The sequence below is a fragment of the Pan paniscus genome, chromosome 6 (genome assembly GCF_029289425.2).
Source record: "Pan paniscus chromosome 6, NHGRI_mPanPan1-v2.0_pri, whole genome shotgun sequence".
NCBI classification, from domain to species: Eukaryota; Metazoa; Chordata; class Mammalia; order Primates; family Hominidae; genus Pan; species Pan paniscus.
Genome location: NC_073255.2, coordinates 195,102,010 through 195,127,076, shown reverse-complemented (window position 1 = coordinate 195,127,076; position 25,067 = coordinate 195,102,010). Strand labels below are relative to the sequence as shown.

At 42.4% G+C, this 25,067-nt stretch overlaps 2 protein-coding genes across 4 annotated transcripts in view; both read left to right on the top strand.

The window, feature by feature from the left end:
• Positions 1–8,179, top strand: part of NCAPG2 (non-SMC condensin II complex subunit G2) — a 72,329-nt gene extending 64,150 nt beyond the window's left edge. For all 3 annotated transcript variants that reach the window (XM_003816335.5, XM_008969402.5, XM_034965371.3), the window contains one exon: positions 7,775–8,179. In XM_003816335.5, coding sequence (XP_003816383.1) covers positions 7,775–7,826 — 52 coding nt within the window. In that variant the 3' untranslated portion in view covers positions 7,827–8,179. The remainder of the gene's footprint in view (positions 1–7,774) is intronic.
• Positions 8,180–8,333: 154 nt separating this feature from the next.
• LOC117981169 (THAP domain-containing protein 5-like) lies at positions 8,334–23,245 on the top strand. Its single transcript, XM_055115582.2, has one exon. It carries the CDS (start codon positions 17,100–17,102, stop codon positions 18,159–18,161), a length of 1,062 nt encoding a protein of 353 aa, XP_054971557.1. The 5' UTR covers positions 8,334–17,099; the 3' UTR covers positions 18,162–23,245.
• The last annotated feature ends 1,822 nt before the right edge of the window (positions 23,246–25,067 follow it).

Here is a 25,067-nt window from a genome sequence, read left to right as displayed (position 1 = left end):
TTACTCATTGAGATATACATATGGAAAAGAATGTAAATAATATGTGTACCACTGAATTAATTGTCATAAAATGCACTCACAGGCCAGGTGCGGTGGCTTACAGCTGTAATCCCAGCACTTTGGGAGGCCAAGGCAGGTGAATTGCTTGAGTCTAGGAGTTCGCAACCAGCCTGGGCAATGTGGCAAAACCCTGTCTCTACAAAAAATACAGAAATTAGTTGGACATTGTGGCACTCACCTGTGGTCCCAGCTGCTCAAGAGGCTGAGGTGGGAGGATCGCTTGAGCCCAGGAGGTTGATGCTGCAGTGAGCCGAGATCACGTCACTGCATTCCAGCCTGGGTGACAGAGTGAGACCCTGTCTTAAAAAAAAAAAATTCAGTCACCACCTAAATCAAGGAATACACCTCCTGAACATGGCCCCTCTCTCCCTGTTTGAAGGTATCAGCCCACCCCAATACCTCAGTATAATTTTGGGCATTGTCCGGATGAAGAGCAAAGTGTGTGTGGTTTTATACTTGATATGAGGTTTATGTTTACTGTGGCTTTTAACACCATTTCTTTTTTGTCTTTTTTGATTGTACGTCTGAGACTGGCTCTGTGGCTCACACACAGCATTTGTGAGTGCTTGTGCATTGGAGTGTGTGTTTTAGAGAGGTGGAGTGCCACCTGATCAGTTCACGTTCGTTAATTGTGTTACCTCAACTTTTCTATGTTTTTACTGATTTTTTGTTACTTATTCTACAGAGACTTGTGTTAAATTTCTCATTATGCTTGTGAATTTGTCCAAGTATCGTATTTAGGACTGCTTTTGCATTATATATTTTATGGCCCTGTTATTAGGTGCATATAAGTTTAGAACTGCTGTATGTTCTTGATTAATTGACCCTTTTATTTTAATAAAGGGTCTCTCTTTACTCCACTTTGTCAGGTACTGAGATAACAATGTTGGCTGGGCATGGTGGCTCGCGTCTATAATCCCAACACTATGGGAGGCTAAGGTGGGTGGATTGCTTGAGCTCAGGGGTTCAAGACCAGTTTGAGCAACACAGCGAGACCTCATCTCTACAAAAAATACAAATATTAGACAGGTGTGTGGCATGTGCCTATAGTCCCAGCGACATGGACAGCTGAGGTGGGAGGATTGCTTGAGGTGGAGGTTGCAGTGGGTCGAGATTGCGCCACCGCACTCCAGTCTTGGCAACAGAGCAAGACTTGTCTCAAAAGCAAACAAACAAAAAACAATGTTTTTCTGTGTGTTTGTCAGGTTCCAGGAGAAGACCAAAACCACGCAGTGATTCGGATAGGGAAAGCTCAGTGTCAGGGATTTTTTTGTTTGTTTTTGAGACAAGAGTCTCCCTCTGTTATGCAGGCTGTAGTGCAGTGGTGCGATCTTGGCTCACTGCAACCTTTGCCTCCCAGGTTCAAGTAATTCTTGTGCATCAGCCTCCCGAGTAGCTGGGATTACAGGCATGCGCCACCATGCCCGGCTAATTTTTGTATTTTTAGTAGAGACGGAGTTTCACCATGTTGGCGAGGCTGGTCTTGAACTCCTGGCCTCAAGTGGTCCGCCCGCCTCGGCCTCCCAAAGTGCTGGGATTACAGGGGTGAGCCACCGTGCCCAGCGGAGTGTCAGGGATTTTTATAGGGAGTTGGCAGGATGGGTTATTGGCTAGTGAGAGTTAAAGAGAACTCTAGAGAATACAGGACTAGCAGATGAAGAGAACACCTCCAACCCTAGGTGAGCGCCGCCAAGGAAGGAGCCCCCACTCGGACAGGGAGACCTGGCTTCCTACGTGGAAGAAATTGTTAGCGGCCTTCTGTGGGACCTGAGGATGTCCACTCACCTGGGTGGGTGGTGGGCCGGGGGGATGTGGAGCCATCGCGGGGGAGGTGCTGGGGAGCTGCTGGAGCCGGAGCTGGAAAGCCTACTCTCTTGAGTCCTGCAGGCTCCTGTGTGTGGCTCGGATGGGGTGGGGGCTTGTGGGGTAGTTGTCTGGTGTGCTGCTTGTGCTGTCAGAGTCTGCTGGAGAAAGGGGGGCCTTACGGAAACCTGGAGAAAGTCCCCTCCTTCCCCAGTGACCTTCCAGCACCCCATGGTGATGGGACGTTGAACTGGGCACTAAAGCAGGTGGGTGGGTTTGGGCTCCTAGCGACTGAGTGAATGAAATGCATTCAATTATGTACTCTATTCTAAAAATGATTGAGTGTCCACTATGCTAGTTTTAATCAGGTTAGACTTTGCAACTTTATATTTTAAGAAGAAACCCTCTCAGCACTTTGGGAGGCCAAGGCAGGTGGATCACGAGGTCAGGAGATCGAGACCATCCTGGCTAACACGGTGAAACCCCGTCTCTACTAAAAATATAAAAAATTAGCCGGGCATGATGGCGGGCGCCTATAGTCCTAGCTGCTCGGGAGGCTGAGGCAGGAGAATGGCGTGAACCCAAGAGGTGGAGCTTGCAGTGAGCCAAGATCACACCACTGCATTCCAGCCTGGGTGACAGAGCAGGGCTCCGTCTCAAAAAAAAAAAAAAAAAAAAAGAAGAAGAAGAAGAAGAAGAGGAAACCCAATAGACTATTGGCCTTAGGAGCTTGTTTTTAGGGCAGTGGTCTGATTTGGGGATGACAGAGGAGCACTTGTCCATTTCAGAAAATAAGTGGCAATGATGTAAATGGTTCATCAGGCACAAATATTAAACAAGATGACCAGAATTGCCAACTGTAAGAATGTTAAATTGTTTTCACAGGATGTAGTAACAACCTCAAAAGTCTAAGCATTTTTCTTTATTAGAAATAATGTTGGCCGGGCACAGTGGCTTATGCCTGTAATCCCAGCACTTTGGGAGGCTGAGGCAGGCAGATCACCTGAGGTCGGGAGTTCAAGACCAGCCTGACCAACATGGAGAAACCCCGTCTCTACTAAAAGTACAAAAATTAGCTGGGTATGGTGGCACATGCCTGTAATCTCAGCTACTTGGGAGGCTGAGGCAGGAGAATCACTTGAACCCGGAAGGCAGAGGTTGCGGTGAGCCCAGATCGAGCCATTGCACTCCAGCCTGGGCATTAAGAGCGAAACTCCATCTCAAAAAAAAAAAAAAAAGAAAAAAAGAAATAATGTTGCCAAGGAAAGCTTATTTGGATATAGAATAGTGTATACTATTCTGAAGATGAAAGGGAAGAGGAACATTGGTTTCTCACTAGGAATGCCTTCCATTTCCACTTATACTTAGTTTCAGGCTAACTACTTGAATTATGTTAGTTACATTGAGAGAAGAAAAGACCTGAGAAATTCAGAACTTACAATGTGGAAAAGGACATGAGCAGAACACTGGGGATGGAGCGTTTTGTTTCTCCATTATTCACCTGCATGCCATCCTCTCTACTAAGATGATACACAGATGAAAAAAAGAGCTCCTCCCTTTAAGAAGGAAACATCCTAGAAAATAAATAGGTCAGGACTGTGAAATAATGGCTTCTTACTTAAATATGCAAGAAGCAAACTATAGAAAAACCAGTGTCTAAAAAAATCAATCTGACAAATTGATGAAACAAGAAAAATCAATCTAATGGAAGAAAACAATTAAGATTTAAGACTGTATTTTAAAATATTATTGATTTAACGTTGGACTAGAGACATTAAAGCAAGTAAACATCTTTAAGAATCTGGGAACCCCTTGCTCCAATTAATATTTTAGGCAGTGGAGCTTGATTTAAAAGTGCACGTTTTCTTAACAACTAATCTAGTTTTCAGGGCTAGTATTCTGTTGACTGGTCTTTTGGGTGCTAAATAAAAATCGGCATCTCATTGCATTTTAATTGCCTCATCCCATATAGCATATTGTAAACTGGACATTTTCTGAGGAGAAACAACATGCATTTGCCCATGCACTGGTGCATTTAAATGTCAAGTATGTTAAATTTATTGCTTTCATAAATTGTATCGATAGTAATAAATTTGTAATTTGAAATAAATTACAAATATAAATAATATATTTCTTAAGGTTTGTGTTACCTCATGAATTTTCCCCACTAATCATATTACAAGCAAATTACTTGCCAATATTAATTGTGCCTCTACTTGCAGGCAACGTTAATAGTAAAATAATGTAGGTGCCAACATTAAACCTTGAAGGGAAAGAGTACTCCCTGAAAATGGCCTCTCTTTTGTTATCAGGTATTGATAAATGAATATCAATTCATTTTATTCTGCTTTAATTTTAACAGTCTTTTTTTTAAACGAATTTGAGGCTGGATGCTTTTTATAGCTTATTTAGTGGTATGCTTCCATCATCCATACCCAATGAAATTGGTGTGGATAATTTAAAAGTATTCATGTATAAAACCACCCTTTATTAAATACAGACACTGTCTTTTTATCTTACGGTTTTTCTCAGAAAATTGATTCTGCTGTGTTTCTTGTGGCTGTGATCACCAACATGTGATCCTAACCTGACATAGAAGGAAAGGTGGCGAAGTTTTGAGTCCTCGTGTTTGACATATTTTACAGACGTTAGTGCTGAGGGGACTTGCACATGGTCTGGTCTGTGTGTCTTGTTACACATCAGGAGAACCCTGGCCCAGGGAGCTTTTTGTCTAAGCTTTTTGTCACTGTCCCTTCCAACTTTAAAATTCCTTCATTTTGTTTTCTTCATTTGTTCTTTAGTAGTTCTTATTTCTCTGGTTTACATAGTGTGTTCAATTCTTGCTTCAGGTAATAGAAGAATGAGTAAATTTGTGTTGCAGTAGTGTTCCAGTAGCAGGAGAAAAATGGCCTGGGTTTAAACCCAGACTGCCCTTCCCAGCTGAGTGGTCATGGGCAGTTTGCTTTACCACTTTTGCCTCAGTTAGCTTATCTGTTACAGGATAACGATAAAGAGTCATTCTTGTTGCCAGTCTAGACTTAGGTCAGTGTAAGTAGCTCTTTACTACCTGGTAAATGAGAACACTTGGCCCTCCGTATCCACGGGTTCCACGTTCGTAAATCCAACCAATCATAGTTTGACAGTATTTGGGACAAAAATGGATGGTTGTGGCTGTACTGAATATGAACAGACTTTTCCTTGTCATTATTCCCTAATATAACAGTATAGGATAAACAATATAGTATATAGTATAACAACTATTAGTATAGTATGACAATATAGACAATATAGTATATAGACAATATAGTATAACAATTATTACCATAGCATTTACCTTGTATTAGGTATTATAAGTAGTCTAGAGATGATTTAAAGCATACAGGAGGATGTGGGTAGACTATATGCAAACACTACACCAGGGACTTGAACATCTGTGGATTTTAGTATCTGGGGGGTCCTGGAACACATCTCCCACAGATAGTGAGGGTTAACTGTACTTTTAATGTAACATTTTTCTCTAAAGTATTTTTAAATTCATGTTCACTTAAGGAGACAATATTATTTTTGAGTAATTAAAAATTGATTTTAGGCCAGGTATGGTGTCTGTAATCCCAACACTTTGGGAGGCTGAGGCGGGCAGATTGCTTAAGCTGAGTTCACTACCAGACTGGGTAACATGGTGAAACCCCATCTCTACAAAAAATACAAAAAAATCTGCTGGGTGTGGTGGTGTGCACCATAGTCCCAGCTACTTGGGAGGGTGAGCTGGGAGGATTGCTTGAGCCCGAGAGGTCAAGCCTGCAGTGAGCTGTGACCTCACTGCTGCACTTCAGCCTGGGTGACAGAGCGTGACCCTGTCTCAAAAAAAAAAAAAAATTAATTTTAGATTTTGGAGGGTTCATGACTTCCTGGGCCTGTTCCCCTCTGTCTTGCCTCTGGCTGCACTGCTGCTGAGCCAGGCAGTTGCTGGGCTGACAGGTGGGCGGAACCTGGTCTGTGGACAGAGAGCACTCTCTTCTCCTTGGGGGACTCAGGGAATGGGCAGGAAACCCTGAGGCAGCAGGTCCAGTAGAGGCCCAGCGAGGCTGGGAGAGTGAAGGGGCTGTGGGGCACCCAGAGTCTCCTGTGTCGCTGCATGGCGGCCTCCACATAGCTGTGCCCTCACCCCTGGTTCAACACAGGCAGAAATAACCACACAGAGGGTGGCCCAGGCGCTTCCAGAGTGATAGTGGTGGGTGAGTAATAAGTCTTTGAAGAAGAGTCAACTGTAACCCCGAAAGGACAGTCTAGAGCTCAGGTGTCACAGACACACTACAGAGATGGTCCCTGTTGATAGTCAAATTCCAGAAAGGTCAATTTGGAGAGATGTCTCAGAACATAGACCATAAATACTCACGAGGAGAGGTCACGAGGATGGGGATAGACTTGGGGGAAAAGGCCCGAGAGACCTAATAGCAAGGAGAAGCAGTGATTCAACAACGATAGGAAAAAATTCCCCAGAGCTTAAAGAAATATATGCAGATTCCCTTTTTTCTTTCACTACATTCTGGATTGATGGAAAAAAAATCACAGCTAAATAATTATGGATAAGATTCCTAAATTCCAGGAATAAAGAGAAAATCTTAAAATTTTTCTAGATTCATGCAGGCCAATACAGTGGCTGCTGAACACATGAAACCTGGTGAGTCTAAGCTGAGTGTGGCCCTCATAGAAAGTGCAAGCAGGTTTGGAAGACAGTATGGAAAAGAGAATGTGAACTATGTCATAAATAATTTTATATTGATTACAAGTTGAAGCATTTTGGATATGTTGGGTTAAATAAAATATATTAAGATGAATTTTGCTTAAAAAAATAAAAAGAAGCAAGGTCTTGATCCATTGTACCCTTTGACCTGTTTCAATGTGATTACTGGAAAATGTAAAATGATGCATGTGACTGGCATTGACATTACAGGGGCTGTGGTAGACAGCAGTCTGTCTCCAAAGGTGAAGACCAGGTAGACATGAGTCTCACTTGCAGTGCTGGACACAGGAAGACAATAGGATTGTAAGAGTTTTAAATCTCGCTGAGATTCATTTGGAGTGAAAGGTAGATATTTGTGTCCAGGAGGAATTCAGAGATGAGCTTTTCTTTATTGCTTCTCTGAGGAGACTGCTTTGGAGTGCCCTGTAATGGAACAAGCATTGGAGCCATGCAGGAGTTGTGGGACAGTAAAAAGGGAAGCCATGGTGAGCCACGCACTTTGTAAATATGTGTATTTGAAGGGACAGTGATATGCTACCTGTCTAATAATGATTCTTAAAATAGGCACACTGCCAGGGAAGTGAGGACAACGACTGGCACGGAAAAGTACTCAGTGCTCTCAGCCAAAGCCGCGGCCTAGGTGGGGCTGGGGAGGGCGTGAGGAGGAAGAGTCTCGCCTTGAGGGACAGGGATGCAGGGCAGGGGAGTGGGAAAGAGGTTTTTCTAAAGGCTTCAGGTTATTAGAGGTAGTAGGTAAATGTCATGGTAGTAGAGTATCTTGGTAGGTCACATAGTTTTTATTTATCTTGTTTTCTTGTGTAATAGAGAAATAGGCTCAGAACTGTGGGTGCTGGAAAGGAAGAGCACACGTCCTGTTTGCTCACCAGCATAGCACACTGCCCAGTGAGCACGTTTCATTGCCTGGCAGTGCTTGGGGTCCACCGTCAACCCAAGCCTGTGCTCCAGTGCCATGTGTCCTGACTCCTGTGGGGATTCTGACTCCATTTTACATACAAGAAACAATTAATGAAACATCTATAGATTATTTCAACTTTGTTTTTAAATGCACGGTTGCAAACCATTTTTAGATTATATTTTTGAAAATGTACATTTGGATAATTTGGTCACTTTTTTCTGTAGCTAAATATTTCTTTATTTGTGTTTCAGATTTCTCTATGAATCATCATCAAGATCTCTGGGAGAACTTTTGAATTCATAACCAAGCCAACATCTCCAGACATGTAAAAATAGGGAAAAGTGATTCAAATTGAAATGCCTGTGTATTTTCCTATTGTTTTTAATGTTAATAACCCATATAATAGGGAAAGGGTGGGATTTTTTTGTGGGAGTGTGGGAAGGTGGGGGTTATGGAGGAGATAACTCAAAACTTCTTCAATTTTGCCTAGTGCCTGCGTAAATAATATATTTAATATAAAGGACTCCAGGTATGAATGGTGTAGAAATCCATGATTCCAAGAAAAAACACTTTTCTAGCAAACCTGGTTGTTTTTAAAATGACTTTTATATATGTAATATTGCTTGGAAACTATGAGTAATAAAGCAATGACAACATCCATTTGTTTATTTGAAAGTATTAGGGGCCCGGCGCAGTGGCACACGCCTGTAATCCCAGCACTTTGGGAGGCTGAGGCAGGCAGATCACTTGAGGTCAGGAGTTCAAGACCAGCCTAGACAACATGGTGAAACCCCGTCTCTACCAAAAATACAAAATTAGCTGGGTGTGGTGGTGAATGCCTGTAATCCCAGCTACTCAGGAAGCAGAGGTTGCAGTGAGCTGACGTCGCGTCACTGCACCCCAGCCTGGGCGACAGAGCAAGACTCTGTCTCAAAAAAAAAAAAAGAGAAAGTATTAAAATCCACCTTTATGGCCAGGAGTGAGGTGCTGTGATACTCCCTGAGTGGAGAGCCCAGGGCAGGGCCCACAGCAGTCTCTGGGTCCAACCTTCCTGTTGCCTCTATGGGTATTGGGATGGGTCCTGTGGCTGTGAACGTGAGCAGCACAGACACCAAGTAGCTCAGCCTAAAGGCAAACCACTGTTACTCTGGTCTTTTCTTTCTGAGACCTGTTCTGGTAGCAGTGGTGCTGACAGCCTCCTATGCCGCCCTGACCTCTCGCCCACCTGGTGGATGCCAGTTGTTTCATGGCCCCATGCTCCTGGCCCTCTTAGTCAAAGATTCTGTGTCACGGTTGATCCTGTGGGCCCTTGTGGACCACCTCATAGTTGGTTGGAAATTAGTGCAGCTTAAATTTTGTGCTTGTTCTGTCCTCAGCCCCTGAGCAAAAAAGTAAAGAAATGCCAGTGTTTCTGTGCCTGTATTTCTCTGAGAGGGTACAAGAAGTGGACTACTTACTGTAGTTATGAGCATTCAGGGTAAGGTTTTGCCAAGGGATCTGAGAAATGGAAGGTGGGGAGTGGAATAATATTACAGCTTAATTCAGATAATTTTGAAAATATGACTTTCTAGACATCCTGGCTGACTAAACCGTATTCTGAATTCGTGAGTGACATTGATAACGGAAATATAGTTCTATCAGATAGAGTCGTTTATTTGGAAGGGTTAGTGCAGATCTAAGACTGGCGACTTGAGTATGTGAGGGAGAGATTGCTGGTCTCTCCCCTGTTATTCATTCTCCTCTTTTTCCACAGAAATACTATCTATGATTTTGTCTCTGGGTACGTGCCCCTCCTGAATAAAGACCACATTCACCAACATTGCTTGCACCTACATGTGGGCATGTGTCCAGGTGCTTCCAGTAAGATAATAGTGAAGTTGTCATGGGCACCTTAAAAGTTATCTGTGTATCTTTACCTTTCTTACATTCTGCCTGGAATGGGGTTGTGATGGATGGAGCTCTCACTGCCATGTTGGACTGTGAGGATCTACAGTTTTGAGCTACATTCCTGAGCCGACATTGTTTAAGCCCCCAGTGTCTTTGGGAGAACTCAGTCTTGACAGTTGAAAGCCATAACTCAAAGCTAGTCTGAGGATGAATCCCTGTGATTGCCACCGGGCACTTGACATTTTAATTAGCACTTCTGCTCCCAGAATTCACCTGCAATGTTCCAACACCAATGTTACTTCTGCACCCAGTTAGAGGGGTAGGGAGAGGTTGGGAGCTGCCCTACCCCTGCTGTGGCACTCACTCCTCAGCCAAAGACTGGCAGAATCCTGGCCGCATGGCCGCGAAGGCAAGTACTCACCACTTTAAACATTTAAATATTCCCTGCATCAGGAGACATTCTTCACCACTCACCAAGACTCAAGGGGAGAGATCCCAGAACAAAAAAATAAATAGCTGTTGGGTGGCCAAAGACAGTAATAATTGTAATTTAAATTATTCTGATTTTCTAGATCAGTGGTTTTCAGGCTTTAATATGCATCAGAAACATCTAAAGTTTGTTATAACGGCTGCTGGGACCCGGCCCCACACTGTCACAGTCTTGAGATTCATCCACACTGTGGTGGCTTAGCCATTCACCTATTGAGGGTCGTTTGTTACAACGGCTGCTGGGACCCGGCCCCACACTGTCACAGTCCTGAGATTCATCCACACTGTGGTGGCTTAGCCATTCACCTATTGAGGGTCGTTTGTTACAACGGCTGCTGGGACCTGGCCCCACACTGTCACAGTCTTGAGATTCATCCACACTGTGGTGGCTTAGCCATTCACCTATTGAGGGTCGTTTGTTATAACGGCTGCTGGGACCTGGCCCCACACTGTCACAGTCTTGAGGTTCATCCACAGTGTGGTGGCTTAGCCATTCACCTATTGAGGGTCATTTGTTATAACGGCTGCTGGGACCCGGCCCCACACTGTCACAGTCTTGAGGTTCATCCACACTGTGGTGGCTTAGCCATTCACCTATTGAGGGTCGTTTGTTACAACGGCTGCTGGGACCCGGCCCCACACTGTCACAGTCTTGAGATTCATCCACACTGTGGTGGCTTAGCCATTCACCTATTGAGGGTCGTTTGTTATAACGGCTGCTGGGACCTGGCCCCACACTGTCACAGTCTTGAGATTCATCCACACTGTGGTGGCTTAGCCATTCACCTATTGAGGGTCGTTTGTTATAACAGCTGCTGGGACCCGGCCCCACACTGTCACAGTCTTGAGATTCATCCACATTATGGTGGCTTACCATTCACCTATTGAGGGTCATTTGTTACAACGGCTGCTGGGACCCGGCCCCACACTGTCACAGTCTTGAGATTCATCCACAGTGTGGTGGCTTAGCCATTCACCTATTGAGGGTCGTTTGTTACAACGGCTGCTGGGACCCGGCCCCACACTGTCACAGTCTTGAGGTTCATCCACAGTGTGGTGGCTTAGCCATTCACCTATTGAGGGTCGTTTGTTATAACAGCTGCTGGGACCCGGCCCCACACTGTCACAGTCTTGAGGTTCATCCACACTGTGGTGGCTTAGCCATTCACCTATTGAGGGTCGTTTGTTATAACGGCTGCTGGGACCCGGCCCCACACTGTCACAGTCTTGAGGTTCATCCACACTGTGGTGGCTTAGCCATTCACCTATTGAGGGTCGTTTGTTATAACAGCTGCTGGGACCCGGCCCCACACTGTCACAGTCTTGAGGTTCATCCACACTGTGGTGGCTTAGCCATTCACCTATTGAGGGTCGTTTGTTACAACGGCTGCTGGGACCCGGCCCCACACTGTCACAGTCTTGAGGTTCATCCACACTGTGGTGGCTTAGCCATTCACCTATTGAGGGTCGTTTGTTACAACGGCTGCTGGGACCTGGCCCCACACTGTCACAGTCTTGAGGTTCATCCACACTGTGGTGGCTTAGCCATTCACCTATTGAGGGTCGTTTGTTACAACGGCTGCTGGGACCCGGCCCCACACTGTCACAGTCTTGAGGTTCATCCACACTGTGGTGGCTTAGCCATTCACCTATTGAGGGTCATTTGGCTGTTTATCCATTCACCTGTTGATGGTTGTTTGGCTATTTACCCACTCACCTATTGATTCCCCTTTGGCTGTTTATTGATGGTCCTTTGGCTATTGCAGATAAAGTTGCTAGGAACCTTCATGTATACAAGTCTGTGTGGGCTTGTTTCACTGGGTCAGTTTCTTGGAGTGGAAGTTCTGGTTAATATGTTAAGTCTACATTTAACCTTTAAACAAATCTCACAAACTGTTTTCCATAGTTGTTGTAACATTTTATATTCCTATCAGTTCCTCCACATGTCCCTTACAATGGTTATTTTCAGTGTTTTTATCTTCATTCTGTTGGTTGTGTAGTGGTAACTCATGGTGTCTTTAATTTGTGTTGCCCGAGGACTGATGCTGCACACTTCACTTATGTATCTGTGTTGGTGAAATACCAGCTCAAGTCTCTCATCTGTTTTTGTTGTATTATTGCATTGTTTGTCTTGTTGCGTTTTAAGCCTTCTTTAGATGTTCTGGATACAAGTCTTTTATTAGGGTAGGGTATTACAGTATGTGGCTCCTATTTTTATTTTATTTTATTTTATATTTTATTTTTGAGACTGAGTCTCGCTCTGTCACCCAGGCTGGAGTGCAATGGTGCGATCTTGGCTCACTGCAACCTCTGCCTCCTGGGTTCATGCAGTCCTCCTGTCTCAGCCTCCCGAATAGCTGGGATTACAGGTGCATGTCACCATGCCTGGCTAATTTTGTGTGTGTGTGTATTTTTAGTAGAGATGGGGTTTCACCATGTTGGCCAGGCTAGTCTCAAACTCCTGACCTCTGTGCTGGGATTACAGGTGTGAGCCATCGCACCTGGCCCTATTTTAATTTTTTAAAATGGTGTCTTTCAAATAGGAAATTTTAATTTTGAAGAAGTCCTGTTTATCAATTATACTCTTGTAGTTTGTGCTTTTTGTGTTCTATATAAAAAGACTTGTAAAAAACCATGTTTATTTGTTGTCCTGTATGAAATAACATGTTTTATTTTGGCTTACATAGTTAACTGATAAGAATCTTGCTGTTATTTCTACATTGGTGTCTGTGGCTGCTTTTATTATCTCCTTATCGAAACCTAAAAGCTCTGCTCTTGTGTTTAGGTCTGTGATCCATTTTGAATTAATGTTTATGTATGGTATGAGGTAAGGATTTATTTATTTCTTTATGCCATATGGATATCTAGTAGTCCCTGCACCATTAGAAGGTAATATTTTTATCAAGGAACTCCATGACACATCTCTGGACCTGCCCTTCATCTAGACCAGCAGGGCTCAGCTGGGCATGAGTTTGCCCCTCTTTCCGTCAGTGGCACAGGTGTCTTGGTGGGCTGGGTTGCCACAAAATGCCTCAGGTAGGAGGCACGAGACAGCCCTTGCAACAAAGAGTCATTCCAGCCCAGTGGTCAATGGTGTGATGTTGAGAAGCTCTGCTGTGTACGTTTATGTTTTAGCTGTTATGATTAGGTGTGTAATCCATTTTAAGTTAATCTTGGATGTGGAGTCCAAGTTCAGTTTGTCGTTTTTGGTTTTTCCCCATATGATTATCCAGTTGTTCCTGCACCCTTTCTTCCTCCATGAAATCACCTTGCATCTTCGCCAAGATGCAGTTGGCTATACATGTGTGGGCTCTTTCTGGAGTCTGTTCTGTGCACTGAGCTATGGCCATCCTTACGCCAATTCCCAGGGTCCTTTTTATTTGAGCCGTACCTGTGTCTTAAAATTGTGAATTGCAAGTCCCCAATTGGCTCTCTGTTTTTTGATGTGGTTTTGGCTTTTCTAGCTCCTTTGCCTTTTCATATACATTGTAGAATCAATTTGTCAATTTCTACAGACGAAAACATGCAGTACAATTCTGATTGTGATTACACTAAATTTACAGATCAAGCTGGGGATTAACTTGCAAAAAGAGTCCGGCCACTTATGGAAAGAAGGCGAAATAATAAGTTACGATGAGAAAGAGTGATATTCCTGTATTATTTGTGCAGGCAAGGGGAAGAGCAGTTCCACTCTTCAGTTTGTGGAGGGAACGCAGGGTTTTACAGAAAGGGTTTGGAATGCGGAAGAGGCAAGGGGGGCTAAGAGGTGCCAGGTGGCGTGACTTGCTTCAGTGGCCCTTCTTGAATTATTGTCCCATTTGGTGAAGGGGCCGGCACCATTGTGCATCCTACCAGGTTATAAATTAATCACAGTCAGTCTTGTAGTCACTCTTCAGCCAGGAGAGGGTTCTGGCCTTGAAATAATCTTTTGTTGGAAAGAGAATTCCGGAGTTGCCTAGTCCCTTTTAGGACCGGACCCCTGAAGCTTCTAAGCAAATAAATGGCCAGATAAGAGATCATGGTGTGTGCTTAACTAGTATCTGGGTAAATAAATGTGCATAAAGCATGGGAGCATACAGTGGGAAAAGAAAGAAGAGTGGAGGGCCCGGGTTCGGTGGCTCACGACTGTAATCCCAGCACTTCGGGAGGCTGAGGTGGGCGGATTGCCTGAGGTCAGGAGTTCCAGACCAGCCTGGCCAACATGGTGAAACCCCATCTCTACTAAAAATACAAAAAATTAGCCAGGCGTGGTGGCACACGCCTGTAATCCCAGCTACTTGGGAGTCTGAGGCAGGAGAATCACTGGAACCCAGGGGGTGGTGGTTGCAGTGAGCGGAGATTGCACCACTGTACTCCAGCCTGGGCGACAGAGCGAGACTGTTTCCAAAAATAAAAATGAAAGGGAGTGGAGGTTCGCGGCACATTCCAAGGCTGTATTTCAAGATGAAAGGTAACACATACGCAGTTTGTCTCAAAGTTTTATCTTGAGACTGGGAAGGGGAAGAGGAAAAGGAAAAGAAAAAACAGTTTGAAACACAGTTTGAGGCTAGGCTGCTAAGCTGCTCGGGCAGAGGGAGAATTGACACTCAACAGTGTTGAGTCGTCTGATCCATGACCATTGTCTAGTTTTTCAGACATTTAATTTCTCCCAATATTTTGTCATTTTCATGATATAGGTCTTCCATATGTTTTATTAAATTTATCCCTACGTATTTTGTGTTTTATAGAGCTGTTGTAAATGGTAGTATTTTTAAATTTTCAACTTCTAATTGTTTATACTGGAATAGAGGAAGGCAGTTTCTTTTTGTATGTTGACTTTGTATTCTACTTTTCTAAGCTCATTGATGACTTGTGGTAGTTTATTTATAGGCTCTGTCATATTTTCTACTCAGACGATCAGGTTATCTAAAAATAAATGCCATTTACATCTTCCTTTCCAGTCTGGATGCTTTTATTGCTTTTCCTTTTTGTGCCGGTGAGAACCTCCAGTAAAATGTAGCCTGGAAGTGGTGTGAGCAGGCACTCTCGCCTTGTTCTGGTCTCCATAGCACAGCATTCAGTCTTCCACAGCTCAATAAACTGTAGGTTGTTTATAGATGCATTTTATCGGGATGAGGAAGTGCCTTTCTATTCCTAGTTTTCTGAGAATTTTTTTCCGTGAGTAGGTGTTAAAATTTTGTCAAATCCTTTTTATGCATTTTTTTTTTTTTGAGATGGAGTCTCGCACTGTTGTCTGGGCTGGATTGCAGTGGGTGATCTTGGCTCACTGCAACCTCCGCCTTCTGGGTTCAAGTGATTCTCTTGCCTCAACCTCTCGAGTAGCTGGGATTACAGCTGCCTGCCACCATGCCCGGCTAATTTTTTTGTATTTTTAGTAGAGATGGGTTTCACTATTTTGGCCAGGCTGGTCTCGAACTCCTGACCTCATGATCCGCCTGCCTCGGCCTCCCAAAGTGCTGGGATTACCAGCATGAGCCACCGCGCCTGGCCCACATCTATTAACTAACATATCTACCTTCAAAAAATATTGTATCCCTTCATGAGTTGCAACAGACTTAGCAGCCTACCTCCACCTTCTGCTCACTGTGCTCTCATTGTCATAGGTTTTACTTCTACATATGTTATTCCCAAAATTCATTGTCATTATTTTTGTTTTAAACTGTTAATTAACTTTTTAAAAGATTTAAACATGAGAGAAAATTGTCTTTTAAGTTTATCCACGTATTCACTATTTCTGGCAATGTTCTTTCCTTTGTGCAGTTTCAGATTTCCATATGGTGTCATTTTCTTTCTTCTAAAGAGCTTTCTTTAATATCTCTTTAGCATATATCTGCTAGTTATGAGTTTTCTCGGCTTTTGATTATCTGGAAGAGTATTTTGCCTTCATTTTTGAAGGTTTAAAAAATTTTAGAGACAGTGTCTTGCTCTGTCACCCAGGCTCAATCATGGCTCACTGCAACCTTGACTTCCTGGGCTCAAGTAGTCCTCCTGCCTCAGCCTCCCAAGCAGCTGGAGCTACTGGCATGTACCACCACATCTGGCTTTTTTTTTTTTTTTTTTGGTAAAGACAGGGATTTGGGCCGGGCGTGGTGGCTCACGCCTGTAATCCCAGCTCTTCAGGAGGCCAAGGCAGGTGGATTACCTGAGGTCAGGAGTTCAAGACCAGCCTGGTCAACATGGTGAAACCTCGTCTTTACTAAAATACAAAAATTAGCCAGGTGTGGTGGCGGGTGCCTGTAATCCCAGCTACCCGGGAGGCTGAGGCAGGAGAATCGCTTGAACCCAGGAGGCGGAGGTTGCAGTGAGCCGAGATCGCTCCGTTGCACTCCAGCCTGAGTGACAAGAGCGAAACTTTGTCTCAAAAAAAAAAAAAAAAAAGACGGGTTTGCCATCTTGCCTAGGTTGGTTTCTGAGGTATTTTTGCTAGAAAGAGAATCCTGCGTTGATATTTTTCTCCCAGGAGTTTAAGCATGTTTTACTGTGGCTTATTTCGTTACTGATGAGCATCCTACTGCCAGTCCCACCTTTGTGTCTCTGTCTGCCTTCATGATCTCTTTATCACTTTTTTGTTTGTTTGTTTTGTTTTGAGACGGAGTTTTGCTCTGTCATCCCAGGCTGGAGTGCAGTGGCGTGATCTTGGCTCACTGCAACCTCTGCCTCCCGGGTTCAAGTGATTCTCCTGCCTCATCCTCCTGAGTAGCTGGGATTACAGGCATGCACCACCAAGCCCAGCTAATTTTTGTATTTTTAGTAGAGTCGGGGTTTCACCATGTTGTCCAGGCTGGTCTTGAACTCCTGACCTCAAGTGATCCACCTGCCTCGGTCTCCCAAAGTGCTGGGATTATAGGCGTGAGCTAACACACTCGGCTTATCACTGGTTTTTAGCAATTTGATTATGATGTATTTGGGTGTGGTTCTCATGTTTCTTCTGCTTAGGTTTTATTAGAATTCTTGAATGTGTTGGGTTTTAGTTATCAAATTTGAAAAATCTTCTGGACCTGTGGTGCAGCCTCAGTGAGGAGGGCCACCCTGCACCCGTCGCCGGCCCCGGTCTCCCAGGGCCTCACCCGAGTGATGCCCCGCTATTGCGCGGCGATTTGTTGTAAGAACTGCCGGGGATGAAACAATAAAGACCGGAAGCTGAGTTTTTATCCATTTCCTCTACATGACAAAGAAAGACTGGAAAAGTGGTTAAACAATATGAAGCGAGATTCATGGGTTCCCAGTAAATACCAGTTTCTGTGTAGTGACCATTTTACTCCTGACTCTCTTGACATCAGATGGGGTATTCGATATTTAAAACAAAGTGCAGTTCCAACAATATTTTCTTTGCCTGAAGACAATCAGGGAAAAGACCCTTCTAAAAAAAAATCCCAGAAGAAAAACTTGGAAGATGAGAAAGAAGTATGCCCAAAAGCCAAGTCAGAAGAATCAGTTGTATTAAATGAGACAAAGAAAAATATAGTTAACACAAATGTGCTCCCTCAACATCCAGAATTACTTCATTCATCTTCCTTGGTAAAGCCACCAGCTCCCAAAACAGGAAGTATACAAAATAACATGTTAACTCTTAATCTAGTTAAACAACATACTGGGAAACCAGAATCTACCTTGGAAACATCAATTAACCAAGATACAGGTGTAGGTGGTTTTCACACATGTTTTTATAATCTAAATTCTACAACTATTACTTTGACAATTTCAAATTCAGAAAGTATTCATCAATCTTTGGAAACCCAAGAAGTTCTTGAAGTAACTTCTAGTTATCTTGCTAATCCAAACTTTACAAGTAATTCTATGGAAATAAAGTCAGCACAGGAAAATCCATTCTTATTCAGCACAATTAATCAAACAGTTGAAGAATTAAACACAAATAAAGAATCTGTTATTGCCATTTTTGTACCTGCCAAAAATTCTAAACCTTCAGTTAATTCTTTTATATCTGCACAAAAAGAAACCACGGAAGTGGAAGACATAGACATCGAAGACTCCTTGTATAAGGATGTAGACTATGGGACAGAAGTTTTACAAATCGAACATTCTTACTGCAGACAAGATATAAATAAGGAGCATCTTTGGCAGAAAGTCTCTAAGCTACATTCAAAGATAACTCTTCTAGAGTTCAAAGAGCAACAAACTCTAGGTAGATTGAAGTCTTTGGAAGCTCTTATAAGGCAGCTAAAGCAGGAAAACTGGCTATCTGAAGAAAATGTCAAGATTATAGAAAACCGTTTTACAACATATGAAGTCACTATGATATAGAATAACTAGGTTTTAAAACTATGGCTGTTAAATAAGCTTTTTCCAGCCAAACCAAACTACATGTAAAGTGAACTTTTTCCTGTATAAAGTTCTCATCTTAATGAACCTATGAGAGTGTTGTGAAGTTATGAACTGTATCCTATTCTTGTAATGCTCATTTAAGAAAGACCAGAGAGTTGGGCTGGAGAGAAAAGCAGTTTTATTACTTGATAATTTTCCAAATTAAAATTTAGCACATAAAAGGATTCAGTTATAACATGAGAAAACAAAGAAGTGTTCAAAGAGCACAGACTAGAAGTCAGGTTCAGGATTCAGTCCTGGTTCTACCACTGGCATGTGACTTGGGTAAGTTACTTATGATTGTGCCTCAGTCCCTAATTTGTAAAATAAGCACTTACTAGATTTCTAATTGTCTGCTTCTTTATAGTTCCTTCCCTTTTTATTAAGATATTTCTATTAGAACACATTTTCTATAAGATAATATATACTTAATACTAGAAGTTGGCTAGAATTTGATGATATTAAACTATGTATTTTCAATATTTATTGAATTCTGTGGTGTTTGACCTTTTGGCTGTAGTTACATATTACGGTTATATTATCTGTAATAGAAAGGAAGATAAACCTTTTTTTTTTTTTTGAGATAGAGTCTTGTTCTGTAACCCAGGCTGGAGTGCAGTGGCCTGATCTCGGCTCACTGCAGCCTCTGCCTCCCGGGTTCAAGTGATTCTCCTGCCTCAGCCTCCCGAGTAGCAGGGATTACAGGCGCACACCACCACATCCAGCTTATTTTTGTATTTTCAGTAGAAACGGGGTTTCACCATGTTGGCCAGGCTGGTCTCGAACTCCTGACCCCAGGTGATCCACCTGCCTCGGCCTTCCAAAGTGCCGGGATTACAGACGTGAGCCACTGTGCCTGGCCAAGATAGAACTTCTATAATTTTATTCCAGTTGAACTAAACTAAGGAACCACCCATTAGCCCAGTTCTTAGAAGAGGTACTTCAGACTTGAAATAATATGTATTTCGGTAACTTATATGTGGCTAGCCATCAAGTACATAGTCATCTGAGCTAAACGTTCTGTATTTACAGAGTTATATTTATAAACCAAAAATTTTAATAGGTTAATTTTAAATATATTTTAGAAATCACAGTTTGTATCTGTTTCTTAGTAGGTGTGGCCTTTAAAATATGTGCTTATTCATTGTTAAATTCCAGAATAATAGAGTAATACTTAATACTGTACATTCCCACTTATGTATATTTTATTAAAATTTATAAGCAAGAAATGATACATAAGTGGTCATGATCTTAGGGAGACAAAGAATTTCTCTTAGGAAAGAGAAGTGATGGTAATGTAAATAAAAATGCTGTTTATATTCACATGATTTTAAGAAAACTGTAAAAGCAGAGACTTTAGTAATGACACAAATGTGACAAATAGATGTTTTCTTAAAATTGGCAGTCAATATAATTATGTTTCTGCCTATGATGTTGAGGAAGTTCTGTAAGTTCTATCAGTCTGATTCTTAGTTTTCTCATCTGTTAAGTAGAACATACTATTACTTACCTTAAAGGGTGGCTTTGAGAATTTTGTAAGGAACAAACATGTTTTTGGTTCTGGAATATAGGAGGTGCTCAATAAAAGTTGACTCCGAATGGCAAAAAGAAAAAAAAAAAAAGAAAAAAATCTTCCTCCATTATTTCTTCAACAACCTTTCCCTTACCTTCCCCTTTCCTAGCTCCAATTACATGTGCGTTATCCTGCCTGGTATTTTCCGTGGCTTCTTCGTGCTCTTTTTATTTCTCTCCAGTTTTTTCCTCTGTGTGTTTTTCACTTCCAGGAGCTACTTTTGAGTCATTTTAGTAGCTCCTCATTAAGTTCATTTTTTTCTCTACCTTTTTAAACCATATACTACATATTTATAATAGCTGTTTTAATGTCCTTGTCTGTTCATTCAGTCATTTCTGGTCTATATCTTTTCTGGTTTCTCCTAGCTATTGGTTACTTTTTTGTCGTTGTTATTGTTTTGTGTTTCTAGCAATTTTTGAATTACTAGACATTTTTGAATAGATTTTTGAATAGTTGATGGACATCATAAATTTTATATCATTGTTTGCTGGCTTTTGTTGTATAGCTTTAAACAGTGTTAGAGTTTGTTATGGCATATGGTTAAGTTACCTGGAATCAGTTGGATCCTTTTGAGGATTACTTTTAAGCTTTGTTAGTGTCGGTATAGAGCAACCTTTACTCTAAGACTAGCTTATTCCTACTACTAAAGCAATACCCTCTGGGTAGTAAAGGAATACCCTTCTGGGTACTAAAGACTGGCCAACTCTCCCATACATTGCAAGGTCCTTCTGGTCTTGCTAGTGGGTATGTAAACTGTTCTTAGCCCTGTGTGGTCTACAGGAACTATTGTGTCTGCACCAGCCTGGTGATTCTTTCCCTGGTCTAGTTGTTTCTCTCCTGTTTGCAGAGTTCAGAACTCAGCCAAAGACTCAAGTGAACCCCTCTGCAGATCTTTAGATGGTTCTTAGCTCCCTTTCTTGGGTATCCTACACTGTAGATTTTAGCTCTCTTGACCTTCCCAAACTCCATTCTGTCTCTCTCTTCTTAACATAATGAGGCCACCAGACCCTGTGTGTCTCCTCCCTGCCTAGAAACGGCTTCCAGAGAGTACCTGATGTGATCGTAGGACCTACCTCGTTTGTTTCGTCCCCTCAGGAACCTGAGTCCTGCTGCCTGTTATCCAGTGTCAGAAAACTCATTTCACATTTGTGTGGTTTATTGTTTGGTCAGGCTGGAGGGTAAATTCACTCCCTTGCTACTTCACCATGATGTGAAGAGGAAAAATCTTGAAAGTAGATAATTCTAGTAATTTTTTATTAGAACATTATGGATGTTACATTGTTGAATAGCTATGGGCTTTGTTTTGGCAGGTAGTTACATATGAATCAGTTTGGTTCATTTGAGGCTGTTTTTTCATATTAATAAAAAGTATTTTTAAAATGTGGTAGAATATATATAACAATTTGCTATTTTACACTTTCAGCTCAGTGGCATTAAGTACATTCACATTATTGTACCACCATTACCACCATCCATCTCTAGAATTTTTCGTCTTCTGAAACGGAAACTCTGTGGCCCTAAACACTAGCTCCCATCCTCCGTCCCCTAGCCCCTGGCAGCTACCATTCTACTTTCTGTCTTCATGAATTCGACTACCCAGGCACCTCATGTAAGGGGAATCATAAAATATTAGTTCTTTTGTGGCTGGCTTATTTCACTCAGTGTAATATCCTCAAGGTTCATCTGCTGTAGCATGTGTCAGCATTTCCTTTTTAGGGCTGAATAATATTTCATTGTATGGCTGGTCCACACTTTGTTAATCCAGTCATCCATCCATGGACACTTGATTTGTTTCCACTCCCTGGCTATTGTGAATAATGTTGCAGTGAACATGGGTGGAGACATGTCTCTGTGAGGTGTGCTTTAAATTTCGGGGGGTATGTACCCAGAGGTAGAATTACTGGATCATATGGTAGTTCTGTTTTTAATTTTTCGAGGATCTGCCATACTCTTTTCCACAGTGGCTGTACCATTTTACATTCCCACTAGCAGTGCACAGGGGTTTAAATTTCTCCATATTCTTGCTAACATTAGTTATTTTGGGGATTTTGTTTTATGTTTTTGATAACAGTCATCCCAATGTTTGTGAAGTGGTATTGAGGCCTGTTTTTAAACATAACTGTCAGGGCTAGAGCAGCCGTTATTCCACCAGAAGTTCAGCTCTCCTACTGAGGTGAGGCCCCTCTACGATCTTGGCTGAATGACGTGGGGAATGACTAAGGACATTGCTGTGGCTGATTAGAGTCTCACATTTCTGTGAATTCTTTATTTTTATTTTTTGAGATGGAGTCTCACTCTGTCACCCAGGCTGGAGTGCAGTGGTGTGATCTCGGCACACCGCAACCCCCACCGCCTGGGTTCAAGCAATTTTCCTGCCTCAGCCTCCCGAGTAGCTGAGATTACAGGCGTGTGCCACTACGTCCTGCTAATTTTTTGTATTTTTAGTAGAGACGGGGTTTCACCATGTTGGCCAAGCTGGTCTTGAACTGCTTACCTCAGGTGATCCACCCGCCTTGGCCTCCCAAAGTTCTGGGATTACAGGCGTGAACCACTGCATATTTCTGTGAGTTCTGAGAACTGTTTGTCTTACAACTTCCTGATAGTTTTGTTTTTCTAAAATCTAGCTTTTACACAAGAATGGCCTCTTACCCTTTTCAGATTCCTCAGCCCTTTTTCTCCCCAGCTTTCTCCTCTGCAGCTCCAGCCACCTCCGCATCCCACAAACCTGGGTCGCCATCTCCTCAAGTTAATGAGACCTCTGGGCTTTGTGTGTGGTCCTTCTCGCTGTGTTCATGGCCCAGAAATGCCTCTGGGTGAAAGCCAGGGTGACCACAGGGCTCACAATCCTGCATGCTTGCACCCAGTGTCTGAAAGCAGCTATTTAATTGTTTTGTCCATTTTTCTTTTTTCTTTTTTTTTGAGTTGGAGTCTTGCTCTGTCGCCCAGGCTGGAGGGCAATGGTATGATCTCGTCTCACTGCCACCTCCACCTCCCGGGTTCAAGCAATTCTCCTGCCCCAGCCGCACCCGCCACCGTCCCCGTCTAATTTTTATATTTTTAGTAGAGGCAGGGTTTCACCATATTGGCCAGGCCCGTCTCTTGGCCAGGCTGGTCTCAAACTCCTGACCTCATGATCCACCCACCTCGGCCTCCCAAAGTGCTGGGATTACAGGCATGAGCCACCGTGCCTGGCCTTGTTTTGTCCATTTTTGTAGTTGGTTACAGTGGGAAGTTAAATGCAATCCTTGTTACTCCATTTTGAACAGAAGTGGAATTTGCTTTTCGTTTAGTTTATCTTTCTTGGATGCATCTCTTTTGCCTTCTTGGTTTACTCCCTTGTTTTGGTGGTGCACATGGTCCAATTGCTTCCTGAGAAATGGGTTGTATGGAAAGTTAATTTTGGGAAATCTTTAATGTAAAAAATATGCTATTATACTTGCTTGCTAGTTTATCTTAGTATAGAATTCTAGGTTGGAAATAATTTTTCCTCTTACTTATGATGGCATTGTTTTATTATCTTTTATCTTTCAACAGCTGAGAAGTTTAATGCCATTTTGATCCTTAGTCTTTTCCCCACCTCTTTATCTGGAACTTTCAGAATCTGTTTCTTGTACCCACTGATCTGAATTTCCCTGGGATGTACCCTGAGGTGATTCTGTTTTTCAACATTGTGCAGGTTACTCAGTGCCCTTTGTCACATCTTTGCATTCTAGGAAATTTTTTAAAATTACTTGTCTGATTTCCTTACCACCGTCTTGCTTTCTGTTTTTTCTCTCCATCTGGAACTTCTGTTGTAGTCTCGTTGCTTCCACGTTCTCTTTTCCCAGCTTGTATTATCTCATCTCTCTGTTTCATATTAGAGGCGTTCCTTGAATGTCTTGTCATCTTTGCTCATTTTTAAGATCAGGGCACTAAAAAACAGAATGAAACTCTTGACCATGTCAACTATATGGTCATAATAGGGTAGCCTGGTTAGATCTTTTAATCAGAAAACTCTTCCTGTTCGTAGTTTTAAGTCTTTTCTCTTGGGCTGGCCAGATTGTTTTTGTTCCAATCTCCTGCTTGGTGAAGTGTCGACCTAGCAGCCGGTATTCTGGGTGCAGAGTGAGGGGAAAGAGGTACGGACTCTTCTTATTCAACAGTGTCAGTGTTTACTAACCCCCTGTTTTCAGTATGGTGCTGCACCCTCAGTTCAGAGAGCCTCTATCTCATATGCCCTGGAAAATAAATCTCTAGTTGCCTACCAGAGAGGGCATGGGGATCTGAGGCTCTGTTTACACCTTTACTTTCTCTTAATTTTATTACGGTGGAACATTTATCAGCTGCATGACAGATTTATTTGTACCCTCATCCACTGCCCACCCACTGGCTGATTTTGAAGCAAGTCTCAGATATCAAATAAAAACACAGCCACAGTACCGTTATTACATCTAAAAACAGTTATGTAAGTAAGATGTTAACTATGTTAATAGGCAATTATGATAAAAATTGTGTAAGATCATCCCATATCTCAAATTCTTCAGTAGATATCTGTTCTTACAGTTTGCTAGCTTGAATGAGATCCAAATAAGGTTTATATACCAAGTGTCTTATGTTTCTTGTGGATTCCACTCCGTCGTTTTAAAATACAGCTGGTACTTGTTTTGTACACTTGTGTTTGTCCTGTGGGCTTGCAGAGGTGCTGATTGCATCCTTGCAGCATCATTTAACATGTTACTCTGTCTCTGTTTTTCCTGAGAGTTGTCGTTAAATCTTTATCATAGTTTGTACTTCTCAATTTGATTAAATTCAGGTTTGTTTTTGTTTGACAGGGTTCCTCATAGGGAATATTGGCTCCTCCCTTAGGATGTACCTACCTCACAATAGCCTCTCTTTTTGTGATGTTATTAGCTATTGATGATAATTACCTTGATCTGTTAATTCATAAAAGTTTGCAAAAAGTCATACTCTGAGAATTATATTTCTTTTTTATCAGCTGGAATATTTGGTTTGCTTGCCCCCTTGTATAGATTGTATAGGAAAGGAGGGGAATTATTTACCAGTATTCAAAAATAGTGAGCATCTTCAAAAAGCGACGAATGAGAATTGTTAAAATTAGTGTCATTTGATGAGTTTCAGTCCATCGTAGTTATTGTCCTTATTGGAGCCCATATTTTCTGGCCAGTGAGAGCTCATTCAGTTTGGCCTGTAGTCCTCATAATGTGACCCAAGCAGTTTTTGGGAGCCTCCCTGCTTCCTGATGTGTTGAGTAGTCCAGGCTCCTCTTGTACATT